Source organism: Sparus aurata, chromosome 12 (assembly GCF_900880675.1).
Source record: "Sparus aurata chromosome 12, fSpaAur1.1, whole genome shotgun sequence".
Lineage (NCBI taxonomy): Eukaryota > Metazoa > Chordata > Actinopteri > Spariformes > Sparidae > Sparus > Sparus aurata.
In genome coordinates this window covers 23,621,381-23,633,421 of record NC_044198.1, presented here as the reverse complement: position 1 = coordinate 23,633,421, position 12,041 = coordinate 23,621,381, and the positions used below count along the sequence as shown (strand labels likewise).

Genomic DNA, 12,041 nt, shown 5'->3' with positions numbered 1-12,041 from the left:
TAAATTTATCTTGCTCATGTTAACATCCTTGTATTATTGTAATGAGCCTCCTGTTTGCCTTTGCCCCATGTGCCTAAGTGCCTTTGCTTTGTAAGCATCAACATATGTCTGACATCCAAATGCCAAAACACTCTCTCGCTTTTTTTTTTTCTATCTTTTGGCAATTTGACATCATTTGTTTACATGTTTGTGTTTGTTTATTTTAATGGTATGTTCTTTGTTAACTTACAACAGTGTTAGAGGAAATTTGTATCGTAATGCACAGGGTACAAGGAATCTTTGTTTTGTTGGTTTGTCTGCAGCTACCTTTTTTTCTTGATAACCACTTGTACTCAATTTGTGTACTTTCGTCCGTTAAGTACGAATATGGTTGGTCAAATAACTTTATTTGAACTACAAATTACAGGACCAGCCATATGAATGTTTACCTTGCTGTCAATGGTTGTTTTACCCTTTTGTGAAAAAACAATAAACACGTTTAAGAAAAAGAAATGCTATCGGACCACCAATTTTTATTTTCCCTTCTTTATCTTGTTTGATTTTATTTTGAGGGGCGGGTGGTTTCTCCCCTTCTCTGATGAACTGTATGGATGGCGTTATCTCGTACTGTTCTTACGCTTTTTCTGTCTCTCCCGCTCCGAGATGTCAGCCAGTGCGTGGAAAACCTTGTCATGGTGCCATCTGTATCTTCCCTGGCTGAGAGCTGTCTTGCATCCCGCCAGTATGTGCACCAGATTGACCTTCTAGAAGGTCCAGGGGCAACAATGAATTGGAGTCGGTGGGCACCTTATAACCCTTCTGTTCCTGTCACACTCAGTGTTCCCATTTGAAGCAAAGTATTCATTTCTTCACCAGGTTTACAAGCCTGCATCACCAGCACTCAACTTAAATCATGTATACTGCACATTCTGCTTCAGTATGTACCGAAATAAAGTCACAATTAATCATATCAAAACAAATCACATGGTGTACTCGACTTTTGAGGCTCCCGGCGGCACCTTGGCTTGATCATACGAGTATCCTATTTCTGTAGAAGTTATATTTTGATTGTGTTGAATGATTAAAGATTGTTTACCATATATTTAAATGTACACATCAGCAAAATCTGTCATATGGTCAGAATATTACTGTAAATTTTATGCCGTTTAAGTTGCTTAATTCATTAGGTCATCTCATCAGATAAACTGATGACGGTCTAAGTGCCAAAATGCTGTTGTCAATAAACTTTATTGCAAGTGAAGTGGACAGTGTGCCGGAGTCGTTTCCCTGATTTTTTCTGCTACTACAGTTGCAGCCTGTTTTGGATTTTATGGTCTCCTACTGTTACTATTTGACAGTTTTTTAAATGTATTTTCTGTAAACTGTTTTTTAATTATTCTTTTTTTACTTTGCTGAGGTTTGTATTAATTATTCCTGTGCATTCTGATGTATGATTTCTGTCTCTGAAACCCCGGCTATAAACAATTGGATTCTTGTGGAGATGGTGGTGTTAAATATAGATAAATTAAATGAATTTAAATGACATGTAAGAAATGGAAAAAAAAAAAGAACTATTAAAAGTCTTTTTGAGTCTGTTTAACAACCGGAGAACATGTGTTGCCCCAATTATTTTGTTCAAGTTTAAAACTGTAGTCAGATATTTCAGTTTCAAACAAGTTCTGAATTAAATGTTGTCAGTCTGAAGCGGAACTAAAAGCCTCCGCGGCGCACTTCCCCTGTCGGAGCCTTAGAGCGTGGCACCCAGCGGAAGTAAACAGTCGCAGTTGGTAGAGTTAGCTTCATGTGTGTAATGAGTGAAGAGAAGACGGTACTGAGTCACAGCGCAGCTCATCATTTGACGAGTTAAAAACAGAGCAATGAGTTCAGTTGAGAGTTTAAGAGAGTTTGTCAACGAGCGACTAACTGCTGCTGCTGAAGAAATATTCAGCGTTTTTAAAACAACTATCGTCCAGTACGAGGAAGAGATCGATCGGCAGCGCGTCATGCTGGATATCTGGTGGAAACCCCAAGTAAAGTTACACAGGATAGGTGAGTAAAAGTTTATTATTTTGGTAACACTAATATTCAGAGCCCTGGAGTGGCCAAAGAGGGGGACATAGGCAGCGCCATAGACATATATACATAGACGCCTCATTGAGCGGGTTGGCCCGCTGCTGCGATACGTCAACGTCGCCGCCATATTGGAGGAGGCAGATCCGCCCCGTGAACTAATACGAGTCAATGGAGTGAACTTTATAAAGCTCCTTCTACAAAGTGCTATAAGTTAATGTGTCTCATTTACACATTCACACACATACGGATATATTCAGGAAACAGAGAGGAACCAAAAACAACGTTCTCTGAGGATTATAAATGTTAGCTAATCCTCATATGTTCAGTATACAGGCCGGCACCAAACCATTTTATAATGTTTTTATGAGTGTTTACAGCTACTAATGTATGCTACGCTGTTACTGTGATGATACGTGACAGTTAAATATTTAATCTGTCCACAATAACCACATCCTGACATGCAAATGTGGCATCTGTGTGAATCAAAAACACCGTCATTTTATAAATACAGTGATTTTTGACTAATAATATCATGGCGACAAAAATAAAGTCTGCAAATCAAGATGAGAAACTGCAACAGCAGTGAAGAGATACACACCATGACAAATATGGTATAAAATAACATTTCATGGTAAAAAAAAAAGTGAAGTATCAGCAGGCTACTATTATAAATATGCACCATATATAGTTTTCATCATTATTATTAGTGAAATCATAGTAGTAGTATTTTCTGCATATTCTTGACTTTGAATGGGAGCAGCTGTAACGCTTGAATTTCCCATCGGGGGTCAATAAAGTATTTCTGATTCTGATTCGTATATTATGCAGTCAGTTGTCCATATAAAGTTAAATTAGATTAACCAAGTTGACAGAATGGCGGACAGATGTCTCATTTGCATGTCAGGATGTGGTTATTATGGACAGATTGAATATTTAACTGTCATGTATCATCACAGTAACAGCGTTACATACATTAGCAGCTGTAAACACTCATAAAAACATTATAAAATGGTTTGGTGCCGACCTGTATACTGAACATATGAGGATTAGCTAACATTTATAATCCTCAGAGAACGTTACAGACGTTGTTTTTGGTTCCTCTCTGTTTCCTGAATATATCCGTATGTGTGTGAATGTGTAAATGAGACACATTAACTTATAGCACTTTGTAGAAGGAGCTTTATAAAGTTCACTCCATTGACTCGTATTAGTTCACGGGGCGGATCTGCCTCCTCCAATATGGCGGCGACGTCGACGTACGGTCCAGCGCTCAATGAGGCGTCTATGTATATATGTCTATGGGCAGCGCAGCCACGTTTCACTACATCGAGCGAACATACGAATGTTTCCCGTGTTTTGGTTCATTCCACTGCCTGACTGAGCTCCGAAGACTGCGGCGAAACTCCGCTCAGAAAATGATGATTTTACACACAAAATGTGAGGAAAAGTTAAACTCAACAGAAAGAAGTGTGTCTCATTCAACTTCTTAGGAAGACATTTCGGCATTGATGTTGAGTCAGTGGGTTAGATGAGATGGAAACTGCTGGAAAAAATGTAGATCTAAAAAGACATTAATGGCAAATATATAGAGCACTAAAGTCCTTTTAACAAGGTGTGTCCTAATCACCCAGTGTGTTAATACAATTCGATATTGGTTTGGAGTCAGTGGGTCACATGATCTGGAAGCTATTGAAACTTTTTGAGTATTTCTACTTGTTATTCTGCCTTTGTTCTGCGTGCCTCAGTGCCCTTGTGAATGAGGGTTGCCTCTCAATGATCTCTGGAGGATAAATAAAGGTTGGTTGGTTGATTAAATATTCTCTGTCTTTTGTTCTCTGTCCCTCCAGAGCTCCCACAGCAACATGTCTGTAAGGAGGAGGAGGTTCTCGCTGACCAGCAGCTCTGTAACCAGGAGAGGAACTCCAGTCTGGACCAAGAGGACCCAGAGCCTCCAGAGATTAAAGAGGAACAGGAGGAACTCTGCAGCAGTCAGGAGGGAGAGCAGCTTGTAATGAATGTGGAGACGGATACCGTCATGTTGACTCCAACACATGAGGAAAGTGACCACAGTGAAGCAGAACCAACAAGTGACCAGCAGCTCCTCTCTAACAACTCTGATGTAGCTGAGAGCCAGGACCAGAAAGGTGGAAAACATGGAGACTCGGGATCAGCTGTAGATGGAGAGCCAAAGAAAAAGAAAAAACTTCACGGAAGCAGGAGTCACAGTGATGATGCAAAAAACTCTACCTCATCAGACATTCAACATAACACTGACCCAGGTAAAAAGTCCTTCAAATGTGACACATGTGGAAAGACTTTTAAGTTAAAGTCCCAATTGACTATACACCTAAGTGTCCACCCAGATGAGAAGAAGTATTCTTGCAAAACATGCGGAAAAAATGTCAAGATTCGTTGTCAATTAACAGTCCACATGAGAACCCACACAGGTGAGAAGCCGTATTCTTTCCAAACATGTGGGAAAGATTTCAGGGTTCGTTGTCAATTAACAGTCCACATGAGAACCCACACAGGTGAGAAACCGTATTCTTGCCAAACATGTGGGAAAAATTTCAGGTCTAATTTTGAATGCAAGCAGCACATGAGAATCCACACAGATGGGAGGCCATTTTCTTGCAATACATGTCAGAAGAAATTCAGCTCTAGTGGTGACTTAAAAAAACATACGAGAATCCACACAGGTGAGAAACCGTTTACTTGCAAAACATGTGGGAAAGATTTCAGGTATAATTTTGAATGGAAGCAACACATGAGAATCCACACAGGTGAAAGGCCATTTTCTTGCAACACATGTCAGAAGACATTCAGCTCTAGTAACCACTTTAAAAAACACGAGAGAATCCACACAGGTGAGAAACCGTTTACTTGCAAAACATGTGGGAAAGCTTTCAGCCAGCGCTCACATGTAGAGCTCCACATGAGAATCCACACAGGTGAGAAACCGTATTCTTGCCAAACATGTGGGAAGACTTTCATCTCTTGTGGCGCCTTAACAAAACATACGAGAATACACACAGGTGAGAAACCTTATAGCTGTAAAATTTGTGGCGAGGCTTTTAGGCATAGTGATCAATTAACCAATCACACGAGGATACACACAGGTGAGAAACCGCATACCTGTGAAATCTGTGGGGAGGCTTTCAGGCAGCGTTATCAATTATCTTATCACATGAGAATCCACACAGGTGAGAATCGGTATTCTTGCCAAATATGTTGGAAATCATTACGTGATTCATGTAGTTTGGAAAGGCACACAAGAATCCACACAGGTGAGAAGCCGTTTAGTTGCAAAACATGTGGGAAAGCTTTCATGCTGAAGAGAACCTTAACAGTTCACATGATGAGTCACACAGGTGAGAAACCTTTTATCTGTGAAATTTGTGGGGCGGGTTTCATGGTTCGTGCTCAGTTAACTTCTCACATGAGAATCCACACAGGTGAGAAACCTTTTACCTGTGAAATTTGTGGGAAGGCTTTCATGGGTTGTGATCAATTAACTTCTCACATGAGAACCCACACAGGTGAGAAACCGTAATCCTGTGAGACCTGGGGAAAGTTTGCCTGATCAGTCTGCTTTGAACAGACATTCGATGACACGTACAGGCGAGTAGCCTTGTATTTGCAAAATATGTTGGAGGTGGATCAGTTTTAGTGTTTCAGTGTTTTAAGTGTATAATTGCGCAACTCTAACTTTGAATGACGTACTTGAAGAATCCTCAGAGGATCAGTTTACACAGGAGGAATGATGAGCTGATGCTGAATGTGTACAATTCCCCCTTGAGAAGATGTCAAAATATGTTTTGTTTCTATCTTCATGCTGATTTGCCCATATTTGTTAACAACATGATTAAAAAGTCGAGTTAATGAGTCTCATGTTTCCCACTTATTATCGGTCCCTGTGTCCTGCTTTTATATAAACAGTTATATGTTAAATACTTGTTTTACAGTAGCTTCCATGTATGTAGCCAAAAAGTTAGCTGTTAGTTCAAAGTAGCAGTTTAGAAAAGAGTACCACATTTCTTTGTGGAATTAAGCAGAGTAGATCTACACCTTAATACAAGGAGTATACAAACATAGTGTAAACACACTGCGTGAAAAGAGTGTGTGAAAACCCCAAGTAAAGTTACACAGGATAGGTGAGTAAAAGTTCATTATTTTGATAACACTAATGTTCAGAGCCCTGGAGTGGCCAAAGAGGGGGACATACGCATCGCAGCCACGTTTCACTAAATCAAGCGAACATACAAATGTTTCCCGCGTTTTGGTTCATTCCACTCCGGGACTCCGGAGGTTCTGAGTGTCAGCTGCACGGCTGGGCTCCGTTCTGTAGAAGACCACAGCGAAACTCCCCTTAGAAAATGATGATTTTAGACACAAAACGTTCTGAAAAATGTGAGGAACACTAAAACTCAACAGAAAGAGGAGTGTCTCATTTAACCTATTAGGAAGACATTTAGGCATTGATGTTGAGTCAGTGGGTCAGATGAGATGGAAACTATTGGAAAAAATGTAGATTTTAGATGAAAAAACAATAATGGCAATTATGTGGAGCACCAAACTACATATAGCAACTTGTGTCCTAACCACCCAGTGTATCAATACAATTCGGCACTGGTTTGGAGTCAATGGGTCACATGACCTGGAAGCTATTGAAACTTTGAGTATTTCTACTTGTTATTCTGCCTTTGTTCTGTGTGCCTCAGTGCCCTTGTGAATGAGGGTTGCCTCTCAATGGGCCTCATTCATAAACCGTTCTTAGCAACAAATTTGTTCTTAAGTCCCACTTACGAAGATTTTACGAAGATTGTGGCATTCATGAATTTTTTCTTATCTAGGATTTTTTCTTAGGCAAGAACAAATCCTACAAACACTCGGGAGTACTCTTATGCACATTTCAGTGCCGAAATGTTGGCATGGTTGTGTTTTCTTCTTTTGTGTAGATAAATAAAATGCACTATTACAGTGATAATTCTGTCATATTTATTCATTTATTTATTTATTTCATATTTTTGGTAATTTACAAATAATTTAAATTCTAAAATAAATGTGCCAATGATTTAGGATACATCAAGTAAATTGGAAACATGCCATCAATTAGTAACCCCCCCCACCCTATTTATACGTGGCATTTCTCCATCCAAGGCCCGCAAAACAATGGCATATATATTGCTCCTGCGGCTTTCATCAATGTAAGAACACAGCTGCGAACAATTCTGAGGCTTACGAAAGAGTTGGTGAATCTGATGTAAGGTTTTCTTAAGGAACCTCTTAAGAACAACTTAAGAAAGAATCTAAGAAGATTCTTAAGAAGATATTGGTGAATGAGGCCCAATGATCTCTGGAGGATAAATAGAGGTTGATTGGTTGATTAAATATTCTCTGTATTTTGTTATCTGCCCCTCCAGAGCTCCCACAGCAACATGTCTGTAAGGAGGAGGAGGTTCTTGCTGACCAGCAGCTCTGTAACCAGGGGAGGAACTCCAGTCTGGACCAAGAGGACACAGAGCCTCCAGAGATTAAAGAGGAACAGGAGGAACTCTGCAGCAGTCAGGAGGGAGAGCAGCTTGTACTGAAGGTGGAGACGGATACCGTCATGTTGACTCCAACTTATGAGGAAAGTGAACACAGTGAAGCAGAACCAGCAAGTGACCAGCAACTCCTCTCTAACAACTCTCATGTAGCTGAGAGCCGAGACCAGAAAGGAGGAAAACATGGAGACTCGGGATCAGCTGGAGATGGAGAGCCAAAGAAAAAGAAAAAACATCACAGAAGCAAAAGTCACAGTGATGATGCAAAAACCTCTACCTCATCAGACATTCAACATAACACTGACCCAGGTAAAAAGTCCTTCAAATGTGACACATGTGGAAAGACTTTTAAGTTCAAGTCCCGATTGAATATACACCTAAGAACCCACACAGGTGAAAAGAAATATTCTTGCAAAACATGTGGAAAAAATTTCAGTGTTCGTTGTCAATTAACAGTCCACGAGAGAACCCACACAGGTGAGAAGCCGTATTCTTGCAAAACATGTGGGAAAGCTTTCACGCTAAATTGTTCCTTAAAAGTTCACATGAGAATCCACACAGGTGAGAAACCGTATTCTTGCCAAACATGTGGGAAAGATTTCAGGACTAATTGTGAATGTAAGCGGCACATGAGAATCCACACAGGTGAGAGGCCATTTTCTTGCAACACATGTGGGGAAGCCTTCAGAAAACGCAAACACATGGAGCTCCACATGAGAATCCACGCAGGTGGGAGGCCATTTTCTTGCAACACATGTCAGAAGACATTCACTTTTAAGTCTGCTTTAAAAAGCCATTTGAGAATCCACACAGGTGAGAAACCGTTTACTTGCAAAACATGTGGGAAAGATTTCAGGACTCGTTATCAGTTAACAGTCCACATGAGAATCCACACAGGTGAGAAGCCGTTTACTTGCAAAACATGTGGGAAAGCTTTCACGCGGAACTGTTCTTTAACAGTTCACATGAGAACCCACACAGGTGAGAAACCGTATTCTTGCCAGACATGTGGGAAAGATTTCAAGTCTCATTGTGAATTGAAGCAACACATGAGAATCCACACAGGTGAGAGGCCATTTTCTTGCAACACCTGTCAGAAGACATTCACTTTTCAGTCTGCTTTTAAAAACCATTTGAGAATCCACACAGATGAGAAACTGTTTACTTGCAAAACATGTGGGAAAGCTTTCAGCCGACTCGCACACATAGCACTCCACATGAGAATCCACACAGGTGAGAAACCGTATTCTTGCCAAACATGTGGGAAATCATTACGTAATTCATGTAGTTTTAAAAGGCACATGAGAACCCACACAGGTGAGAAGCCGTTTACTTGCAAAACATGTGGGAAAGCTTTCACGCTAAAGAGAACCTTAACAGTTCACATGATGACTCACACAGGTGAGAAACCTTTTACCTGTGAAATTTGTGGGGAGGCTTTCATGCTTCGTGTTCGATTAACTTATCACATGAGAATCCACACAGGTGAGAAACCTTATTCTTGCCAAACATGTGGGAAATCAGTACGTGATTCATATATTTTGAAAAGGCACATGAGAACCCACACAGATGAGAAACCTTTTACCTGTGGAATTTGTGGGAAGGCTTTCAGGGGTCGTGATCAATTAACTTCTCACATGAGAATCCACACAGGTGAGAAACCGTATTCTTGTCAAACATGTGGGAAATCAGTACGTGATTCATATAGTTTGAAAAGGCACATGAGAACCCACACAGGTGAGAAACCTTTTACCTGTGAAATGATGAGCTGATGCTGAATGTGTACAATTCCCCCTTGAAAAGATGTCAAAATATGTTTGTGTCTATCTTCATGCTGATTTGCCCATATTTGTTAACAACATGATTAAAAAGTTGAGTTAATCATTCTCATGTGTCCCACTTACTATCGCTCCTCGTGTCCTGCTTTTATATAAACAGTTATATGTTAAATACTTGTAGTTTTTACAGTAGCTTCCATGTATGTAGCCAAAAAGTTAGCTGTTAGTTCAAAGTAGCAGTTTAGAAAAGAGTACCACATTTCTTTGTGGAATTAAACAGAGTAGATCTACACCTTAATACAAGGAGTACACCAACATAGTGTAAACACACTGTGAAAAGAATATAAACATGGTGTTAAATATAGTTAATTAAATGAATATAAATAAAATGTAAGAAATGGAAAAAATATTAAACTTCTTTTTGAGGCTGCTTAGCAACTGGAGAACATTTGTTGGCCCATATATTTTGTTCAAGTTTAAAACTGTAGTCAAATATGTCAGTTTCAAACAAGTTCTGAATTAAACGTCTTCAGTCTGAAGCGGAACTAAAGACCTCCGCACTTCCCCTGTCGGAGTTTTAGAGCGTGGCACCCAGCGGAAGTAACCAATAGGAGCTGGTAGCATTAGCTGCATGTGAGTAATGAGTGAAGTGAAGACGGTATTGAGTCACAGCGCAGCTCATCATTGGACGAGTTATTAAAGAACAATGAGTTCAGTAGAGAGTTTGAGAGAGTTTGTCAACGAGCGACTAACTGCTGCTGCTGAAGAAATATTCAGAGTTTTTAAAACAACTATCGTCCAGTACGAGGAAGAGATCGATCGGCAGCGCGTCATGCTGGATATCTGCTGGAAACCCCAAGTAAAGTTACACAGGATAGGTGAGTAAAAGTTTATTATTTTGGTATCGAGCGCACAACGAGTGTTTCCCGCGTTTGGGTTCATTCCACTCCGGGATTCCGGAGATTCTGAGTTTGCACTGCACGGTTGAGCTCCATTCTATAGAAGACCGCGGCGAAACTCCGCTCAGAAAATGATGATTTTTACACACAAAACGTTCCGAAAAATGTGAGGAAAACTGAAACTCAACAGAATCGGGAGGACATGGCGAAGCTAGCAGCGATAAAAGCTGCAGAGGAGACTGATGAATAACATGAAAATGCATTAAAGGGCTCTTACACCATCCCAACACCATCTCAACAAATAATAAATACACTGGACTTTTGCTCTCTCTCAATTGGATATTCTGACTTTGTGGCAAGCCTGGCTATAAAATGAGGCCATAAGATGAGACTGTTGTTCACTCATGATGGACTAATATGGACACATGTGCAGACACACATGTAATCTGTATGTACTGTTTAGAGCTTGAATTCAGCTCTGTATGCTACTGCTGTAATATGTTTTGTCAAAGGTCATAACAAAAGAAAAAAAGAGAAGAAAAGAAAAAAGTAAATTGCAAAAGACAAGAAAAGATCAGGATGAAGATTTTATCCTGTGGGTAATGGGGGCGGGACTTGATAAGCTTTGGCTTCTCCCGCTTTTCCCTTTCGGCCATGTGTGTTGTATTATTTGAACAATGATGAAATGTGATGCTTATGAATTGACATGCCCGAAACAAACAACATAAATAAAGAGGTGTGTCTCATTCAACTTATTAGGAAGACATTTCGGCATTGATGTTGAGTCAGTGGGTTAGACAAGATGTTAAACTGTTGGAAAAAATGTAGATTTTAAATTAAAAAAACATTAATGGCACCTATGTGGAGCACTACAGTCCTTTTAACAAGGTGTGTCCTAATCACCCAGTGTGTTGGATGGTGCTTTAGCAAAAATGTGGATGGACTGTAGAGAATGATGTAATTAGGATGGGTGTCTCCCTGGGGTGTTGGTCAGAACACAGGACTCAAGGAATATGCAATCCAACTCTTACAAGGAACATAATATTAATATTAAATAATATTCATATTAATATCACAAATTAATTACGTAAAGTTCCAAATCACTTTCATTAGCATAATGAGGTTAACCAGCCTCATAACAGTGCAACTTTACCTCTAAATTAGGTTTTCTATGTAGAAAAATAGTGCAATGGCGCCACCTCTGGAATATTCTAAGAACGTGGTTACACACATTAAACGCTCGACAATTACTTAATTACTCTAACCAACATAATGTCCACAAACTAATACAATATAGATGTAAACTTAGTAATATCTAAAGGATACAGACAGAGTAAATACAAAATATACAAAGTGAAAGTAAACGAACTTAAGCCTAATCTCTATTACGTCTTTATTCAAACTTGAAACATGTTTCAATGACACTTTAACATGACTGTCTGACAAGCATTATATTACGTTACAAACAAGTAACATGCAGGATTGAATTATAACTCACTTTAGGGTCAATCACACACACGTAACGTCATCACACAATGTCTTGCTCTCACTCCGCTGCTGCATGTCACTTAGCCAGCCTGCAGGAACGTACTCACAGGCACATGCGCGCAGGAGCGGCCTTTCTAACACAGTGTGTTAATACAATTCGGCATTGGTTTGGAGTCAGTGGGTCACATGATCTGGAAGCTATTGAAACTTTCTGAGTATTTCTACTTGTTATTCTGCCTTTGCTCTGTGTGCCTCAGTGCCCTTGTGAATGAGGGTTG

The 12,041-nt window shown here is 39.9% G+C and overlaps 2 protein-coding genes across 2 annotated transcripts; both read left to right on the top strand.

The window, feature by feature from the left end:
- The first annotated feature begins 3,924 nt into the window (after positions 1-3,924).
- LOC115593338 (gastrula zinc finger protein XlCGF57.1-like) lies at positions 3,925-5,935 on the top strand. The gene has a single exon (XM_030436855.1). The coding sequence runs from the start codon at positions 4,064-4,066 to the stop codon at positions 5,603-5,605; it is 1,542 nt and encodes a 513-aa protein (XP_030292715.1). The 5' UTR covers positions 3,925-4,063; the 3' UTR covers positions 5,606-5,935.
- A 2,059-nt stretch (positions 5,936-7,994) lies between these two features.
- LOC115593342 (zinc finger protein 135-like) lies at positions 7,995-9,484 on the top strand. Its single transcript, XM_030436859.1, has 2 exons — positions 7,995-9,251; positions 9,336-9,484. The coding sequence occupies exons 1-2, from the start codon at positions 8,144-8,146 to the stop codon at positions 9,368-9,370; spliced, it is 1,143 nt and encodes a 380-aa protein (XP_030292719.1). The 5' UTR covers positions 7,995-8,143; the 3' UTR covers positions 9,371-9,484.
- The last annotated feature ends 2,557 nt before the right edge of the window (positions 9,485-12,041 follow it).

Coding starts and splice junctions, on each gene's coding strand:
- LOC115593338 (XM_030436855.1), top strand. CDS start 4,064: ATGAATGTGGAGACGGATACCGTCATGTTGACTCCAACACATGAGGAA.
- LOC115593342 (XM_030436859.1), top strand. CDS start 8,144: ATGAGAATCCACACAGGTGAGAAACCGTATTCTTGCCAAACATGTGGG. Junction 9,252..9,335: donor TCACATGAGAATCCACACAG/GTGAGAAACCGT, acceptor GAACCCACACAG/GTGAGAAACCTTTTACCTGT.